The sequence below is a fragment of the Rhodofomes roseus genome (genome assembly GCF_022264815.1).
Source record: "Rhodofomes roseus strain CIRM-BRFM 1785 chromosome Unknown C8Q71scaffold_30, whole genome shotgun sequence".
Classification (NCBI taxonomy): Eukaryota; Fungi; Basidiomycota; class Agaricomycetes; order Polyporales; family Fomitopsidaceae; genus Rhodofomes; species Rhodofomes roseus.
The window spans coordinates 140,340-156,909 of NW_025952986.1; the positions used below are offsets into that span (position 1 = coordinate 140,340).

Below are 16,570 nucleotides of genomic sequence, written 5' to 3' on the forward strand. Positions count from 1 at the left end.
TGACTGGAACATCACGTACGGTTGTAACATCCTGCTTTACTTGGCGATGCGAAGGTGGGCTCGCAACGCAACTGCGACGTCAGTGTATGTTCTATGTGCTGCGTAAGCCAAGTGACTCACTGGCTGAATCTCGAGTCCTTTCAGTGAGGTCTCTGCGACCAAACTGCGAACAAACGATGGGATGAGTTGGTACCTCGGAGAAAGGCACGGCGGGTCGCGCGTTCAACGTTCAACTGGTGTGAGCCCAAAGTGGCGAGCACCACCGCGGACTTGTATGTTTTGTATCCCCGCTAATGCTGTTCTTACTGCACGATGACTCCGACACACATCCATCAACACGTAAGCCACCGGCACACTGCTCCTCTGCTTGGCCTCCATCCTGGTCAAGTACGCTGGTTACGGTATCAATAAGTAGGTACCAATTGTACTTCTCTGGACTACCCGAAGTGCTACGATGCTCTGTCTTCGACGAACTCGATGATGTCAAGATATCCATCAACTGGCCACACTTCAGCCCATATGACTTCATTTCCAGCGTTGACACTACTCATTACCATACGCTCAACGGGGCCACGGTCCGACCGCTACGCTGAGCTAGACGATGCCGACTTGCGGGACGTGTCCATTGTGCAGTACAGTTCAGGTGCAATATGTCAAATGACGACTCTCTGATCCCATCCGTTCCGACATTCCCGAAACCAATCACGCACTGCACATTGGCAACGGGTCTGGGCCTTGGAGCTCAAACTTCAAGTTAGTAGGTACTGAGTTCCATATTCTGTGTCTTTTGCTGTCGCTGTGCTCGCTGAACGCAAGATGACAACGAGCAGAATAGCGATGTTGTCGCCTTGTCTTTGTGGCAGCAGCGTGCCGATGGTTGGCCACCTGCGTATCATCAGTTGCGAAGCGCGCCCACTCGGTCAGTTGACTACCAATATGTGCGTGCATCATGGATAGCGTTCTATCACCGTGCCCCCGGATAACTATCTTACCCCGCAATCAGAACGGCAACTCCGTCTGGGACGCCTTGTTGCAATATGCGGTATCGTTCATCCTCCGTACCGTCGCGTATATAATACGTACTACCAAACTTGTCTCCCCTGCACGTCCCTGCGCGACTCGAAGGGACGCTCAACATGCTCGCTTCGTCCTCGCAATCCCCCATCGCAGCCCTGTCCCCCGTGTCCCCCGTGTCCGAGAAGGACATCGAGGAGGCATACATTGAGGACCCCAACACCGAGGGCACGCGTTTCCAGGCTGCCTTGGGCGAGCGCGCTCGGCGGAGGCATTTCTTCTCCCGTCTAGACAACGAGGTCGCGGATGCCGTGCATAAGGACGCTGAGACGGTCGATTTCACGGAAGGCGAGGAGAAGGAGGTGCGGAGGAAGATCGACCGCAGAGTCCTATCGCTGGTCATTGGGAGGTCAGTCATACGATCCCTTGGCGCTATGCACACCGGATGCTGATGCTTGCGAAGTTATCTGTGTACGTGACTGAACAGAATGCGTGCTCACTTGACTTTGACTGAGTCATGCCTCGCGCGCTCTCGACGCAGTCAACCAGTTCGGTAAGATGCCGCTCTAAAGCTCTGGCCATTGCGCGAACTTACTCGTAATCCATCAGACCGTACCAATATGTACGCCATCTCTAACCTCCGGACAAATCACATGGCTGACGGAATATCTAGCGGCAATGTACACACTGTGGCCGCATTTAATGAGAACTACGTGTGTATTGTCTTATGTGCATTATGCGCGTCACTGAGCTTTGCTTCTATAGGGTGTCACGAATAACAACAGATGGACACTCGCCCTCAGTGTCTTCTACATCGGATATTGTGTGTTCTCAATCTACTGTGTCCAAGATACATGACTCACGTACGGTTTTCCAGGTCTGCTCGAGATTCCTGCAAATGGTCCGTATGATCACGTTTGGTGTGACCTGCGGTTAACAACGGTTAACAATTGGGCGTCCGTGCAGTTCTGCAACGCCGCATCGGTGCGAACAAGTTCTTCTTTATGTCGCTCACCTGGTGGGGCCTGTGTTCACTATCGTTCGTGTACGCGAAGAGCTACACTGGACTGTTGATCTTGCGGTTCGTCAATTGCTCTCACACATGTGATCAATGCCCGAGTCTCATTCGGGCAACATTCAGTGTGCTCCTTGGTATTGGCGAGGCGGGTTACTACGCGGGAATGGTGTACTACCTATCGTTCTGGTACAAACGGTATGTCGTAACTCGTCGTTTGGTCTTGGTCTTCTACCCTGACAATTCCTCGAAGGCACGAGCTTGCTATGCGTATTAGGTAGGATTGGGACGTTAGGTACAGTTGACGGCGGCACTCAAACACCTTTATGCAGTATCTGCATGACAGGCACATATCCCGGTGCCATCAGTGTATGTCCCTTCGTCCACGGCTTGGGGTGTGTAACTCACGGCATTTTTGAAGGGCTTGATTGCCTTCGGGCTGCTGCGAGTCCACACGTCCGTCCTCAAAGGGTGGCAGTTCCTGTTTCTCGTGAGTAACAATGATTTAGAGCTCACTGCGACGGGTTGTCTGACATAAGTTGCGAAGATTGAGGCCATTCCAACGATCATCATGGCGTCCTTGCTACTGCTGTTCCTTCCCTCCTTCCCGTTCACCGCCTCTTTCTTGACGCCTCGTCAAAGGGCGATCGCACAGGCATGCACATCTTACGCTCTCACTGCGCACTCGACATACTGAATGTTACTTCCGTTCGTAGGCCCGCCTCAACAAAGACCAGAAGCCGACATCGCACGGAGGCATGAGCGGCTTCCGTGCGTTCGCTATGGTCGTGACCGACGTCAATGCGTGGCTTCTCATGATCATCTACTGCGGATGTATGTCTCACCGCTGGCCCATCCACGCGTCCCCTCAGCACTGACCGGTACAATTGCAGTCAACGTCGGTACCGCGACGATCACATACTTCCTGCCTACGGTACGTGTTTACTGGCGAACACAATTGACAACTGAGCTGATACACGGTGAGCAGCTCATCGTCGATCTGGGCTTCAGTGGCATCAACGCCCAGGGCATGACCGTCGCGCCTTATGTAGCCGGCTGGTTCCTCGTAGTCTTCCAAGCATGGCATTCGGTACGTGCTCCATTTTCGGTATAAACTACCGATCGTTCTGGCTTACTCTGACCGCAGGATCGGACGCGCGACCGTGGCTGGCACGTCATGCTCTCCTCGGCCATCTCATTCATCGGCTACCTCATCCTAGCCACCAGTGTGGAGAAGAGTGTTGGCGCGGGCTACTTCGCCCTATTCCTCGTCGTTGGCGGGAATTTCAGTCTGTTCCCGTTGGTGATGTGCGTATCGAGCGTCGACTGTATGACGGCCATGCACTGATAGTCACCCCGTGCAGGAGCTGGGCCGCAAACTGTTTCTCACCCACACCAAAGCGTGGTGTAGGCACTGCGTTCATTGTCTCCATAGCGAACTGCCTCTCCATGTCAGTCGACTTCATTGAGCTTCTACCGTGTTCGTCGATACTGAAGCACCACGGCGTTCCGTAGAGCAGCGCCGCAGATCTACTTCGACAACTACGACGACTATCGCAAAGGCCATGCAATCTCCGCAGGGTATGTCCGTCCTACTGCCGTTCTCCGCCGCACTACTCATCACCGCGCTGCGGAACGGAATTCGAACAGGTGCCTCTTTGCTTCCATACTCGCGGCATTCGTCCTCCGCACGCGGCTATCGCACAAGAACAGGAAGAACAGAGACCACCTCCAGGCCATGACCCAGGACGAGAAGACGAAGCTGTCGGACGAACCGGAGATCGCGGACACCGATCCGCGATATGTATTCATGGTGTAATGAGAGAACGAGCCACGGTACGGAGAGATTCCGTGTTGTATGTACATTAGAGCACTTCAGACGATTGCTTGAACTGTAACTTCACTTGAAGTCCATGAGAGGAAGAGGAGGGGATTTATTCAGCCAAGCAACACGCGCGTACCACGCAGTGCATGACAGTGCTTGGTAGTCTGGAACCCGGTTGTGGAGGCTACCAAGGAAGGAACAAGATGGTTCGGATTCTCAGCGCTGACGGCTTATTATGAAAGTATCCCACGTCTTTGCTACCTATTCGTCTGCGCTCCAGCCTGAGGGCGAAGCAGGACATGATCGTTGCCGCAACAATATTCGTATACGATTATATGGCAGTGCAAAGAAGGGATGGCTAACAAGCGTTACTGCATGCGTAGACAGCTGAGACAGCAGGACCTTGCTAGATACAGACCGGTCACATTGCTTGCGCCTTCGTGACTCTCATGACTTTCCTACACCTGAAGCCGAGAGTCTCATGCGTCCGAGACAGCTTTGACTCGTAGTTCAAGGCTGGGAGGCAATCCGTCCTTCCCGCGCACCTTCGGCTTCACGGCGTTGCTTCCGAAACGATAGAAGTCGTAGTCGATCCCCGCATGCTCAAAGTGAAAGTACCGCACGAGGGTCGCGATCACGATCTGTAGTACACATGGAGGTAACATGAGATTTTGGAAGAAGGCAGACGTAAGCGTTGACTGACCTTGAACTCAGCCATTGCTAGTGATGGTCGATAATCGTCAGCGTTCCGGGAGCCTGCTCACTATCTGATCACCCACCAAAGTATCGCCCGACACAGATCTTTGGTCTGCAAAGCAGCGAGAAGGACCGCTTCAGCAATTCATCACCAGGAAGATTGGCGACCACATACCCGTCACCGAATGTCAGGATGTGCCCGGGCGCACGAACCGTCTTCACAGTCTCCGGAAGCCCTGCCTTTCCGCTCTCCAACCACCGCTCAGGTCTGAACTTATCCGCATCGAGTCCCCAAATGTCTGGGTCGTTGTTGATGCCACCGCGTATGGGGATGTGGATGAGCTGTCCAGGCTTCACTACGATGTGCGTCGCGCCCGTCGATCGGAGTGGGGTCTGTAGAGGAATGCTCTCCTCGACGCTGGCCTCCCGAGTGACGTTCATCACGATCGGGTATGTACGCATGGTCTCCCGCGCGACGGCATCTAGGTATGGCATCTGTGTTGCACTGGTGAGGTCGTCGTAGGTCGGGTCTCTGCCCGTGGCGTCAGCAAACGAGAAGAGCTCTTGCCGGATCTTGTTTTGGATGGTGGACTGTAACGCGAGTTGGTGCAGGCATTCCTACGGTGCATGAGACCATTAGCGGTATCGCGACACCTAGAAAACGCACTCATACCCCGATTGCACTCGCCGTCGTTTCATAACCCGCGAAGATGACGGCTAGAATCTATTCGATAAGTCCTTCAGCTTTTGTAAGCAGCGTAGCCCAATTGATCAGACGTACATTCGCGACGGCCAGGTCTCGGTCCATTGGTTCCCCAGACAAGACCTTGCTGTTATCTGCTCGTGCCAGACAGATTGCTTGCTGAGTACTTCATGCATTATTTCGACGCAATGGCACGTACTCATAGCTTCCAACAGCTTCGAATGCATCCCGCCACCCGTCACGCCCTCGATCTCGCTGTCCTTCCACACCCGGTCCGCAATCTTGCCCAACTCTGCCTTCATCATGCGCGGCCATTGTTTGATCGGAATGGGGAGTTTCCAGATCGCTGGGAACGCCTCGACGAAAGACTCTGCAACGAGCGCGGCCTTTGTCAAAGGTACATTGGCGATCTTGGATAGCAGCGAAGATAGAGGAGCGTTCTCCGAGATCGCGTAGGAGAACGTCGTCATACTGATCGCGTCGATCCTATAGTGAGATGTGAGATTTCGGCGTCACACCCATAGTCTGAAGGGTGTTACAAACGCGAGAGTCTGTAGTTCATGGCTGACGTCAATGATCAGTGAAGATGAAGCTGCTTTGCCAAGCCTGTTCTCCCAATTCTCCCGCAGCTAATCCACAATTGCTGAGCAGAAGTATGGGAACATTGTAATGGCTGTCACAGACCTTGTTTGCGAGGTCGAGAATAACGCCAGAGACTTCGCGAACATTGGCAGAGCTGTACACGCGACATTATATTCGCAATGTTTGCACAGGTCGAGTAGTGACGTACGTGAAGGCAGAATTGAGCACTGCTCTTTGCTGCTTGTGGAAAGCACCTGATGCCGAAATATCTGCGTCAAGGAACCAATGTATGATAAAGAATTCAACAAACCTTCAGCTGTGAATATCGAGTGGCCGAACTGATCGTCACCGCATATGAGCGCAGTGCATAGCGAAACAAGAGGCTGACACGTACCAACTCCCAAAGCAGCGCACGATTAGACTCGTTCCGTATGAAGCTGTATGTGCCAAGGACATGGGAAGCACCCTTCGGATCCCCCATAACTAGCTCAGTGGTCTATGACACATTCAGTATACCTCAAAGATCGGTATGCGATGTGTTTTCTACTCACCCCGAAAGGTCCTCTAACTCTGTACACCGGCCCATACTTGCTTCTCCAGCGACTGAACAGGCTTCCGGCAGGAGCACTGTGCAGGTCATACCTATAGCCCAGCACCACGCTCGACGGCGTCGGGCCTGAAAGTTCAGGAAGTCTCGAGTATGCTTGCCAGACTGGCCGTGCCAGCACTATCACGAAGCAGAGACCAAGGAGGATGACGGCGACACTCATGTCGGGAAGTGGGGCCGTGCAAGAGACCCCCTCTTCTTCTGCATGATTTGTACCACCAGCCCCTCTGAGAGTGAGACCCGCCGCTTATCCACCACGCTTCCAGCGCCCATGTCAAGACATGGGGAATTGGGCATCCCGGACCTCTCGCCGAATGAATCCCATCGCGGCATAGCATCGTGGTGGTCCAATTGAATGTGCGGTTTTATCGAGAGAGTTAGCTCTCGAGGAGTGAGACATATTACTTGCGTTACCCGCATTGTGGACGGTGCGGTTCATCTAGCACATCGTGACCGTTCGTCGTGGTTCAGTCCTCCCGCTCCGTTTAGCGCGGTGTATGTCCGGACGTCCGGATTTCCCGCGTCTATATATGCTGTGAATGAAACCAACCACACCGGTTCTGCATGCCCGTAGATCGTGCTTCAGAGACAGAATCTGGATCTTATGTAAGACTAGCATCCACGTAGATAGTTAGGATGCTCACCTGTGAGGTCCCTGTTGCTGTAGAGGAATCACCTCGCAATCACCTCGCATCCATCTCCGTCTGACGGTGGAGCTCGCCCCTGTGAGGGCTAGCGGTCAGCCAGAACTAGATCATACCGTAACCCGTAGGTATTGGTAATGCGCGTACGTCGATCTGTTTGCCCAGATTCTCGAATACTGACTGGCGAACAATGACATCGTGAGACCTGTCCTTTGACAAGGGTCAGCTTATGCGCACAATCAAGGAATCGAGGCCAATACACAACGCGAGTAGCAGAGAAGAAATTCGAAGCGCGCGAACTTTATCGCTGCATGTCGATGCTGAACATTGGGCACGGGGCAGGTGAGCAGGGGGGATTTGCAGCGCCGTTGCCGTGACTCGCGTTCACGTTACGGCACGTTCGCGATGCATGACTCTGGCATGACTAGCGAGGGTTCGGGTCGGTGGCATGTGTCCGACGATTGCATGTTTGGCTGTATGTTGCACCCTGGGAGCAGTTGCTCTCTGATTGTTCAGATAGGAATGTGTCTCATGTACAGCGGCTTGTATCTACATTTCGATGGAAGAATCTGCATGATGCTGTGAGCACAGCTTCGACGAGACCAAGCACAATATAACTCAACGCACGAAGTCTGGTAAAACAACACACTGCGGAGGATGACTTCACAACGATGGCTTCTTCTCGGTGGACTGTCGCAACAACTGGTTTTGCACGATCAGAAGAAGCGCATACAGCGTTTCAATACGCTACAACGGCATGGTCAGTCCTAGTTCAGAAATCCTCGACCACACAACACACTCACAGGCATTGGTACACCCCTCGCCCGGCCCATGCGCACGAGCTCACCGAGGATCACCTCCACCTCCGTCGGGCGCCCGCTCTCAACGTCCACCAGCGTACTCGCACGGTGAGTCGCGTTCGGGTTCGCATGCAACCTCGCGGTGTTGCGCAAGGTGTTCTCCACTACCTCCGGATCGAGCCCCGGGCCATCCTCGCTGTCGGGGAAGAGCACCGTCCCGAGCGTGTACACCTCCTGCATCGCCGCGCGGATAGTCGGGATGCTGTACTCGGCGATGGCGCTCGAGGCGCTCGGGATCTCACCGGGAGGCAGCGGCAGCGCGGGGGAGTCAGAGCCTTGGGGTGCTGCACCGGGCTCGAGGTGCGGCGGGCGGAAGATGGCGGTGAGTGGGAAGCGGGTGAGGGCGGCGGTGATGCCGAGGCAGGCGTTCCAGAAGTTCTTGCTGTACTTGACGCGCTGGATCTCGGGGACGATCGTGGTTTGGCTGCCGCCCGCGGCGAGGATGCGCTCGAAGTCGCGGAGGAGCGCGGTCTCTTCGGGCGTGTTCTTCGTCGTGGTCGACGATGGACGGTAGACGCCTAGCGAGACGCGGTCCTAGCGAGGTGTTAGGGCGGGCGCAGTGATGCGGGTGAGACGATGATGCTCACGAAGTCGTTGTGCTCCACGACGTTGCTGCCCTTCATCCCCGTGCCGATCCAGACGGCCGTGCTGATGATCCTCGGCTCCTCGTTCGGCTTGAGCTTCTTCAACGCCTCGTACAAGTCGACCTCCACGTTGAGCCCATTCTGCATCAGAACGTACGTCGGCTGAGGGTGCTTGTCCGAATACGGCGGTGAAAGGAGGGGCGCGAGGAGAGCTGGTGTCCGAATCAGCTCCGGAATGGCCTTGGCCGTCACTACGACGTAGGCATAGGGGTGATCAGCAGCCTCAGCGACAGAGCGGCAGACTAGAGGTCAAATTACGAGTCAGAGCGTTTTGGTGGAACGAGAACGCAGATACGCACGTCGGTCAGGCCGCCACCCTCGATGCTCGCCGTACTTGCGGCTTAGGAAGTGCAGCCCCTCGTCTTCCGGGGAGGTTAGTACAAAGACGTCAAACTAGGTGTATATAACACCTTTGACCGACTGGTAATTGCTTCGCGCAACGGCCGTTACACGCGCCTGGCCACTTCGCTTGAGAATCAGGGAGTCTGAGAGCGATCGTAAGGTTGAGTCATACTGCAGTCAAAAAGCGACTCACAGATCGCTCCTACTGCTCCTAGGCCAACCAGGAGCACCTCCCGCAGCTGCGACGACATGTTGGTATGTAGCGAGTGTGACCTCCGAGTTAACCTGAACGCCTGCACCTTGTTCTGTCATCCGATAGCACTGCTTACGTGAGTTTGTTCATTCAAAGGTCACAACCTCATAGGTATTCAGCTTCCGGGCCACCACCGACATCGACAAGAGCATAAATATTTGGAGCGAGCGAGCGAATTTTGAGCCAAGAACAAGTCAAGAACCAAGCAGCACGCACGGCGAGCGACCTGAAGTCGCCGCCGCCTGCCACGCGCGTCGGTTGTCGCGTCCACTCAGACTGTAGGCTCGGACTGTCCTGCTTCCAGTGCTCTCACACTCGCAACTGGATACACCTTCATATAGCCGTGATTGCTTCATCGTCGTGCAATGCGATATAGGCGGTGGTCCCCGAGATCATGGTCGCCCTCTGTCAGTGTCCTTGGCGTGGATCACGGGCAAGAGCAACTTCACCGGAGCCTGGGTTGACGCCAGGCCGCAGCAGCTGACATCGAGCGAGCGACGTTCAGCAAGACGACTCGGAGCGCACTGAGGCCTGAGGACCCAGGTAGGTATTTGGTAGGTATCTCTGTCCCGCGACGTAGTGATATACTTCTAGATCCAGCAGAATGGACCGAGCGTCGTACAAGGAGGTCGTTACCAAGCGCGGTATCAAGTACAGCTACTACTCCTCGTCGGGCGACGCGTCCAAACCGACCCTCCTGTTCGTACATGGCTTCCCATCGACGTCGTATGACTGGCGCAACCAGGTCGCATTCTTCAACCAGGAAGGTTATTCGATCATCGCGCCCGATATGCTTGGATATGGCGGGACGGACAAGCCGACTCAGACTGCCCTGTACAAGCACAGCGCGATGTGCGCGGACGTGATTGATATCCTGGATGCAGAGACCGTAGGAAATGTCATTGCGATTGGGCATGACTGGTGAGTACATCAATATCTTGGATTGATATCTTTGCACGGCTTGGAGAACAGTCGCTGGAGGGTGCCAGATACGCCGTAGTGATGTACATATGCGACCCATAGCTACGTACACTGACCGAGTGCTTGACTTGTAGGGGTGCACCTCTTGTATCACATCTGGCTGTGCTTTACCGAGAGCGCTTCCTCGCATTCGCATTCCTCGCGGTTGCCTATTCGCCATCGTTCGTGGGCTTCAATTATGAGAACGTCGTGGCCGCTGTCAAACAGGCCATAGGTTACGAGGTTGTATACTGGCGGTGAGCAACGGTTGTCTGTCTCGGTCTTCTTATTCCTAAAGCTGCGTCAGGTTCTTCGTCGAGGAGGGCACCGATCAGATCATGAAGGACCACGTCAGTTCCCGTGCCTTTCACGTTCTCATGAATGTGCATCTGATCGACTCACTGTGTCGCCTAGTTTGAGTCCACGCTCGGGCTCATTCACCCCGCAGACCCCTCTAGCTGGAAGGAAGACCTCTGTGCACCTGGAGCACCTAAAGCCGCCCTTCTCGCGAACAAAAGGATGCCGGTAGCTTCGTATATTACCCCAGAGGTGAGTTCGCACGTCGTAACAGGAAGCGGGATGTTCCTTGCACCTTCCCTATTCTCCTTCGATACGATTGCGCTCTATCGCAGCAGTTGACCGGCGAAGATGAAATTCATCTCGGGTAAATGCGATTGCGGTTGAGCTTGACACAAGGTTCGCAGCCCGCACAATAGCCAGCTTCGACATGGGTACCACGTCTGTCTGGCTTGATGTCTTCGAGGGCCGGTTTATGTGCTTGATCAGCCGTCTTAGCCAGCACGGGTCTCCATATAGACCGACCACTCCCGCTCTTATTCCTCCCAAATCAGGCGGCTACCGTTCTCATTCGTCCGAGGAGTGCTCCAGAGTTCGACTTACCCATGCTTTCACATAGGCCAGACTGAACCTAACAGACATGATCGCCAAACAAGGGCTGGGCGGTGCACTGAACTGGTACAAGGTAGTCTTCAGTGGTCTCGCCGCAGAGGACGACCAGGGTGAGATCACTGCTTCACCGCTCTCCTACCGAACTTCTTCCGCTAATGAGCTAGCTATACCGCCGGAGCGGCTCCCGCTCCCGCTTCCGGTATTCTTCGCTAGCGGGAAGCAGGATTGTATTAATCCGCCTGCGCTCGCGCTGGGGCGATGGACGCAGCTCTGTCCGGATCTGACCGTGAAGGAGGTCGATGCCGGCCATTGGTTGCAGCTGGAAGCCCCGGATGTCGTCAATACGGCATTGAAGCAATGGATCAAGACTGTGGAGAACAAGGCGAAGTTGTAAACTACGGAAGGGGGATGTGAGGTTACTTGTAGCTGTGGGTTCGCGACAAGTTTAGTACCGGTGAGTACCGAATGCTCTTGTTCAAGTTGGGTGGTTGGGCATACTAATAACGGCGTCTCTCTGCCCCGCACGTCAAGGAGAGATCAAATGTAACATATATCAGGCAGAAACATGCTCGACCGACGTGCGTTGCCGTGACCATGCTTGCAATGCAGCAGACGAGGGCGACTTTCGGAAAAGGCGCCAACGGATGCGGTAGTGAAGATCCTGCGCTTAGAACAATTTCGCACAGGTCTTGTCAACCCGCTTCGATTTAGAGCTCGTTGTGGTGCGTTCACGGAGATCTGTGTCATGCGTCTTGCAAATGAAGCAGAAACGTTGGTTTGCCGCACTCAATACATACTGGTCAACCGTCTTTTTGGCGACACTCACGCCATATCGACCTGCCAGAAATGGAAACGCCGAGCGTGCCTACATGCCCTTACGCAACCGAACAGGGATCCCCTCGTATGTCCTGGTAAAAAGTGTACCGAATCAGCCAACTGACGTTAGTGAATAGGGTCTGGTGCACACCACTTCTAGTACGTACCAATCGGGCCACGGTCCTACGTTAGGCTGTCGCCCGTCCGACATACATCCAAAGTTCTACAGTCACGTCAATTACGCTCTGATCCGCTCTCATTGCCAATGTCAAGACGAGCTCGGCTAGCGCGGACGCTGGCCAAGGGTTGAATCGTACAAGGCTATAAGCAGCTGGCAGTTGCGATGCAAGGCCGCTCTAGTCACTGCTCTTCGCACTCATGGCTGACAACGCATCCAAGTCCGCTGTAGACCCCATGGTCCTGGCTATGCAGGCTCACGCGCTCGAGCGCTCTCTCACGACAAGTCGTCCGCTGTCTGCCAGCGAGTTCTCGTACGCCTTGGGTCGGCGTGAGGGCGGCATAGGCGATCCTTCCACTATCATCTCGTTGGAGTGCACTGGAGGATATACCATCGCCGATGACGAGGTCGTCCTCGCCTGCGCGGCACTGCGCCTGCGATACCCCCTCCTTGCGTCCAATGTCACGTTCCTCGGCGGGCCACACTTCGTGGTCAACACGCCGGCGACGCTTGCGCACGCGCTGCATGCGGCCAAGGCGCAGGTCGATTTCCACACCTTCGAGGACCAGGAAAAAGCTGTGATCGCGCTGCGCGATGAGTGGCTCGCGGTTGACCCGAACGCCGCGCTTGACATCCGCGAGCGGACGTGCGCTTTCTGGTGGGGCAGGGACGCGGACCCGCGGTCAGGAAAGTACGTGCTGGGCCTCATCACAACGCACTTCGTCACCGACAACCGTCGCCGCCTGAACCTCGTACGCCGCCTCATGGACCTGCTCGCGAGCCCAGGGAGAGCACAGGCGGAGCTGGATGCGTACTTCGCTCAAAAGACCAAGCCCATCCCGATTCCTGTTCCTACTGAGCAACTCAAACCGCAACTGAGCGCAGATGCTGAGGAGGCTCGCGAAGCCAAGATCGCCTTCGACGAATTGGTTGGCCAGTACGCCAAGCAGGTATGTCATCGCTGGCGCTCGTCTGTATGTGCCCTTCTCATACGTTGACTGCAGCCAAGGTCAGGCATCACTGGTGATGTTTCTGCTTTAATCACGAAGGAACTCAGCGCGCGCATGCTGCGTAAAGTTTGGTCGAGCGAAGAGACCGCTCGTATCCTCCGCGCATGCAAAGCGCACGGAGTCACGATCACACACCTCGTCAATGTCGCAGGTGCCCTGTCCTCCGTGCATGACGATGTTCCTTCTAGCAAAGTCGCCACAGCTGGCCATAAACACGACGCGGTCCTCTTCGAGTTCAGTCAGCCTATGGACCTCACTGCCAAGCTCCCACAACACCCCGGCGGGGTTGCGAGTGGCGATATGGAAGCCACCATTCGCATGGAGTTGTATCCTGTCATAATTTGCGTCCCTCATTCGACCGTGGCGGACCAAGCGAACCCGACAAGCGTGTGGGAAGTCGCCCATCAGTTCAAGAAGCAGAATGATGCCTTCGTCAAGTCGCCCTACTTCTGGAACTTCCTCCCTATGTATCAGCCCTTGACGACCGAGGCGTACCACGCTAAGCTGGCTGGACAACCGGGATTGCCGTTCATGAGCAGCTTGGGCGACCTCAAGGCGATCCTGCCTGCCCGTTACGCAGTGCAGGCGCCAAGCGCTACAAGTGGTCACGCGGGACAGGATGGTGCGGAAATCCGGATCACGGAGAATTGGACTGCTGGCAGAATCGATCCCTTATCCCTCGCCTTCCATCTCTTTACATTCGACGGCCGGCTGTACCTACAGTTCAGGTACAACAAGAACCGCACGAGCGATGCCCTGATCGAAGCGTATTTCAACCGTCTCGTAGACATCGTATCGAGATCGGCTCAGGACGCGTAGCTGTAGCTCCTCATACCTGCGACTTTCTTGACATCTAGCAGCCTTATGATATCTTTTGGAATGGTCTCCGAGTCGTAGCCCACGCCTGACATCCGCGTTGTCCGGCCTTGGTCAACGACGTGAACTAGATCAGTCACGCGGCCAACATAGATCTCACAGAGATCTCGCAGTATGATCCCCCGAAATACTCAGCGGCTCATTGAAGGCTCCCTCAGTCCACCGCCCACCTTCCTTGGACCTTCCTGTCATCGCAGGATACCTTTGGCTCGGTGGAGCTATTGTATCAAGCGTTCGGAAAGGGCTAACGTGAGCTGAGCTTCTTGCCGCAGTGTAATTCGTATTGACTTCACCCCTTGTCTGCTAGGCACCTCAACGAGCCATCGCGTACAGATATCATATCCCTCCGTATATTGACTCCACGAGTAGAAATGACTCTTGGCCCGGAGACGTCACATCCGTAAGACGTATGGGATTTACACAGAACATCATCGTACTCACTCATGTTCCTCCAGGCTACAGGACACCGGAGATGACACAGTGATCTCTATTCCAAGGCTGCCCGCCGAAGCGTCTCCTCGCCACGAAGAGCTGTGGAAGGAAATGCTGGTGCACAGCGAAGCTATCCGTGGCCTCAAGTCGCGGTGGAACACTCTTGCAACGATATCCACACTTCCGGACGAGATCCTCGCAGAAATATTCTTTCAGCTCAACCTCCTATACCGCAACGACGAACTGGAATGGCGCACCATCCATCGCTACGAGTGGATCAACGTTTGCCAAGTCTGTTCGCACTGGCGCACCGTCGCCCTCAGCAGCTCCAGGCTCTGGAGCGACATCACCGTGACGCGGTCGATGAGCTGGATGAGGGAGGTGCTCGCGCGATCTCAGCAGGCACCCCTTCGCGTGCAGTTCGCCATGGTGAACCTAGCCGATGGCATGGACCAGGCGGCTCGGTTGTTTCTAGAAGAGCTCGCGCGCGTCGAAGAGGCGGTCATCGGTGTTACGACAGACGCCTTTGAGGTCTTGAACGGCCTAGACAGACCTGCTCCGCTTCTCCGCTTCCTCACTGTGAAGGCGGTGTACTACAGAGCACCCAGGCCTCCAGGTACACCGCCCATCTACCCTGCTCTGCAAGTCTTGACGCGCCCCTTTGTCGGCCGCTTGGAACGGCTGAACCTCCTGGGCTGTCCTTTCCCCTGGAATACTCCTCTCTCGTTCACGTCCCTCTCTCATCTCACGCTGGTCGGAACGGGCGTCGACCGCCCACATATGCCCGATGTCACGGTCACTCTAACACATCTACGACTCTTGAAGTGTCTAGATCTCGAAGACATCCTTCCTATGCTCCCGAAGAATGTCAGTTCGGTGCCAGCCTCGCAGGCCGTCGTCAGGATGGCTTACCTGGAGAACTTGCGCTTGGTGGGGGAGACCATCGACTGTGCGTACATGCTCAGCCATCTCACGTTCCCGCCGTCGATATCCCTCGTTCTGCGATGCACATCGAAAAGAGGCCTGGCCGACCTCGTGATGCTCATCAAAGACAGGCTGCCGCAGATGCAGCGCCCGCGCACGCTGTTGTTCGACGAGGACTTCTCCGAGTCCCACTTCCACGTCCGCGTCTCTACGAACGACGGACCACCCGCGGACGGCGTCCCCTTCCCTCTCGTCATCACCTTCCGAAGCGATCCACAGACATTTGCAGCCGAATCGCACACCCAGTGTGCCATCGCGTTCTGCCTCCGTCTCGGGGTCGCCCACGTGCGTCACCTGCACGTCGCGGGTATCATCCCGCCCATGTACGACGAGGACCAGACGAAAGAATGGCTGCAGCTCTTCGTCCACCTGAACAGCCTGACGGTCCTCAGCATGTCCGGTCTCGCAGCCTACCGGCTCCCCGATATGCTGAAGGCGCGGGCGTGGGACGACAGCAACCGGCTGAGCCTGCCCAACCTGCGTCGGGCGGAGGTCGAGCGCGTGAGCTTCGGCGTCGCGGAGACCTTCCAGCGAGGGCAGCCGGGCGACTTCACGGAGCAGCTGGTGCAGAGCCTCGACATTCGGGCGCGGGAGATCGCGACGTTTGGCACGCTGGTGATCAGGCGATCCAAGTGCGTGGACATGCCCGACATCAGGACGCTGGAGAAGGCCGTGGAGAATGTCGAGTGGGACGGGATTGTTGATACATCCCCAAGTCCGGAGGACTTCGAGCTGAACTATTACTGAGCAGCCGCGTTTCGTACGAATAGGTATTAACACGCACGGTACGTCGCTTCGCTGTGGAGATGTAACGCCAGCGCAGGAACCGAACACCGCTCACAATGGCGTGTCCCCCAGTGGCTCTGGATTTCGATAGTATACCCCGAGGGAAGATCGAGAACTCGAACGCAGTTGTCGACGACCCTGAGTATGTCATGCGGCACAGATCCCACGACGATTCCGAAGCTGCTTATACCGTACACAACAATTTACTGTTGCCGTCATTCCCTAGATCTGCATCTTCCTTTTGATCAATCCTCACGCGTCTCCATCGCCTTCTTAACCGTCTCCTGCTCGTTCGCCCACATCGGCCGGGCGATACTCAAGTAACTCAACCCCTCGCCGACGCGTGAGTACCATAGCCTGTTAGCTCCGCGCCCGGAAGGGGAACCAACGGACGTCGCCACCCGGGCGGGTGTCCCATACGGTACAGTCTTTAT

The 16,570-nt window shown here is 55.6% G+C and overlaps 6 protein-coding genes across 6 annotated transcripts; 4 read left to right on the top strand and 2 right to left on the bottom strand.

Annotated features, from left to right (window-relative positions):
* Positions 1–832: 832 nt before the first annotated feature.
* Positions 833–3,889, top strand: C8Q71DRAFT_359171 (MFS general substrate transporter). The gene is made up of 21 exons (XM_047918058.1): positions 833–938; positions 1,004–1,423; positions 1,478–1,485; positions 1,556–1,567; positions 1,624–1,636; positions 1,688–1,727; positions 1,780–1,837; positions 1,892–1,915; positions 1,981–2,095; positions 2,156–2,227; positions 2,283–2,306; positions 2,362–2,398; positions 2,451–2,519; positions 2,577–2,684; positions 2,746–2,863; positions 2,923–2,963; positions 3,018–3,119; positions 3,177–3,337; positions 3,394–3,480; positions 3,545–3,610; positions 3,680–3,889. The coding sequence occupies exons 2-21, from the start codon at positions 1,137–1,139 to the stop codon at positions 3,846–3,848; spliced, it is 1,611 nt and encodes a 536-aa protein (XP_047773877.1). The 5' UTR covers positions 833–938; positions 1,004–1,136; the 3' UTR covers positions 3,849–3,889.
* Positions 3,890–4,289: 400 nt separating this feature from the next.
* On the bottom strand, positions 4,290–6,741 carry C8Q71DRAFT_359267 (cytochrome P450). Its single transcript, XM_047918060.1, has 13 exons — positions 6,387–6,741; positions 6,230–6,331; positions 6,146–6,173; positions 6,044–6,089; positions 5,938–5,989; positions 5,797–5,882; positions 5,453–5,739; positions 5,332–5,387; positions 5,224–5,274; positions 4,726–5,168; positions 4,634–4,662; positions 4,558–4,574; positions 4,290–4,495 (listed from the first exon to the last, which is right to left on the bottom strand). The coding sequence occupies exons 1-13, from the start codon at positions 6,603–6,605 to the stop codon at positions 4,334–4,336; spliced, it is 1,578 nt and encodes a 525-aa protein (XP_047773878.1). The 5' UTR covers positions 6,606–6,741; the 3' UTR covers positions 4,290–4,333.
* A 561-nt stretch (positions 6,742–7,302) lies between these two features.
* On the bottom strand, positions 7,303–9,406 carry C8Q71DRAFT_359363 (ketopantoate reductase PanE/ApbA C terminal-domain-containing protein). The gene is made up of 7 exons (XM_047918062.1): positions 9,126–9,406; positions 9,001–9,075; positions 8,890–8,952; positions 8,534–8,832; positions 7,890–8,480; positions 7,714–7,833; positions 7,303–7,655 (listed from the first exon to the last, which is right to left on the bottom strand). The coding sequence occupies exons 1-6, from the start codon at positions 9,181–9,183 to the stop codon at positions 7,750–7,752; spliced, it is 1,170 nt and encodes a 389-aa protein (XP_047773879.1). The 5' UTR covers positions 9,184–9,406; the 3' UTR covers positions 7,303–7,655; positions 7,714–7,749.
* A 160-nt stretch (positions 9,407–9,566) lies between these two features.
* Positions 9,567–11,922, top strand: C8Q71DRAFT_359425 (Alpha/Beta hydrolase protein). Its single transcript, XM_047918063.1, has 8 exons — positions 9,567–9,728; positions 9,786–10,106; positions 10,241–10,402; positions 10,453–10,495; positions 10,560–10,694; positions 11,062–11,508; positions 11,586–11,776; positions 11,899–11,922. Exons 2-6 carry the CDS (start codon positions 9,790–9,792, stop codon positions 11,446–11,448), a joined length of 1,044 nt encoding a protein of 347 aa, XP_047773880.1. The 5' UTR covers positions 9,567–9,728; positions 9,786–9,789; the 3' UTR covers positions 11,449–11,508; positions 11,586–11,776; positions 11,899–11,922.
* A 114-nt stretch (positions 11,923–12,036) lies between these two features.
* Positions 12,037–14,091, top strand: C8Q71DRAFT_359273 (uncharacterized protein). The gene is made up of 2 exons (XM_047918061.1): positions 12,037–12,998; positions 13,053–14,091. Exons 1-2 carry the CDS (start codon positions 12,249–12,251, stop codon positions 13,875–13,877), a joined length of 1,575 nt encoding a protein of 524 aa, XP_047773881.1. The 5' UTR covers positions 12,037–12,248; the 3' UTR covers positions 13,878–14,091.
* Positions 14,092–16,189, top strand: C8Q71DRAFT_359250 (uncharacterized protein). The gene is made up of 2 exons (XM_047918059.1): positions 14,092–14,334; positions 14,390–16,189. Exons 1-2 carry the CDS (start codon positions 14,306–14,308, stop codon positions 16,095–16,097), a joined length of 1,737 nt encoding a protein of 578 aa, XP_047773882.1. The 5' UTR covers positions 14,092–14,305; the 3' UTR covers positions 16,098–16,189.
* Positions 16,190–16,570: the final 381 nt, after the last annotated feature.

What these genes read in the sequence shown, in the direction of transcription:
- C8Q71DRAFT_359171 (XM_047918058.1), top strand. Translation starts at nt 1,137, where the DNA reads ATGCTCGCTTCGTCCTCGCAATCCCCCATCGCAGCCCTGTCCCCCGTG. An exon ending in TGTCTTCTACATCGGATATT is followed by an intron (nt 1,838 to 1,891) that starts GTGTGTTCTCAA and finishes ACGGTTTTCCAG; the next exon opens with GTCTGCTCGAGATTCCTGCA. An exon ending in ATAGCGAACTGCCTCTCCAT is followed by an intron (nt 3,481 to 3,544) that starts GTCAGTCGACTT and finishes GGCGTTCCGTAG; the next exon opens with AGCAGCGCCGCAGATCTACT.
- C8Q71DRAFT_359267 (XM_047918060.1), bottom strand. Translation starts at nt 6,605, where the DNA reads ATGAGTGTCGCCGTCATCCTCCTTGGTCTCTGCTTCGTGATAGTGCTG. An exon ending in GTGCGCTGCTTTGGGAGTTG is followed by an intron (nt 6,174 to 6,229) that starts GTACGTGTCAGC and finishes GGTGACGATCAG; the next exon opens with TTCGGCCACTCGATATTCAC. An exon ending in TTCTCGACCTCGCAAACAAG is followed by an intron (nt 5,883 to 5,937) that starts GTCTGTGACAGC and finishes ATTGTGGATTAG; the next exon opens with CTGCGGGAGAATTGGGAGAA.
- C8Q71DRAFT_359250 (XM_047918059.1), top strand. Translation starts at nt 14,306, where the DNA reads ATGACTCTTGGCCCGGAGACGTCACATCC. An exon ending in GGCCCGGAGACGTCACATCC is followed by an intron (nt 14,335 to 14,389) that starts GTAAGACGTATG and finishes ATGTTCCTCCAG; the next exon opens with GCTACAGGACACCGGAGATG.
- C8Q71DRAFT_359425 (XM_047918063.1), top strand. Translation starts at nt 9,790, where the DNA reads ATGGACCGAGCGTCGTACAAGGAGGTCGTTACCAAGCGCGGTATCAAG. An exon ending in TACGAGGTTGTATACTGGCG is followed by an intron (nt 10,403 to 10,452) that starts GTGAGCAACGGT and finishes AAGCTGCGTCAG; the next exon opens with GTTCTTCGTCGAGGAGGGCA. An exon ending in CTTCGTATATTACCCCAGAG is followed by an intron (nt 10,695 to 11,061) that starts GTGAGTTCGCAC and finishes GCTTTCACATAG; the next exon opens with GCCAGACTGAACCTAACAGA.
- C8Q71DRAFT_359273 (XM_047918061.1), top strand. Translation starts at nt 12,249, where the DNA reads ATGGCTGACAACGCATCCAAGTCCGCTGTAGACCCCATGGTCCTGGCT. An exon ending in TTGGCCAGTACGCCAAGCAG is followed by an intron (nt 12,999 to 13,052) that starts GTATGTCATCGC and finishes CGTTGACTGCAG; the next exon opens with CCAAGGTCAGGCATCACTGG.
- C8Q71DRAFT_359363 (XM_047918062.1), bottom strand. Translation starts at nt 9,183, where the DNA reads ATGTCGTCGCAGCTGCGGGAGGTGCTCCTGGTTGGCCTAGGAGCAGTA. An exon ending in AGGAGCAGTAGGAGCGATCT is followed by an intron (nt 9,076 to 9,125) that starts GTGAGTCGCTTT and finishes GATCGCTCTCAG; the next exon opens with ACTCCCTGATTCTCAAGCGA. An exon ending in CGAGGGGTGTACCAATGCCT is followed by an intron (nt 7,834 to 7,889) that starts GTGAGTGTGTTG and finishes ATGCCGTTGTAG; the next exon opens with CGTATTGAAACGCTGTATGC.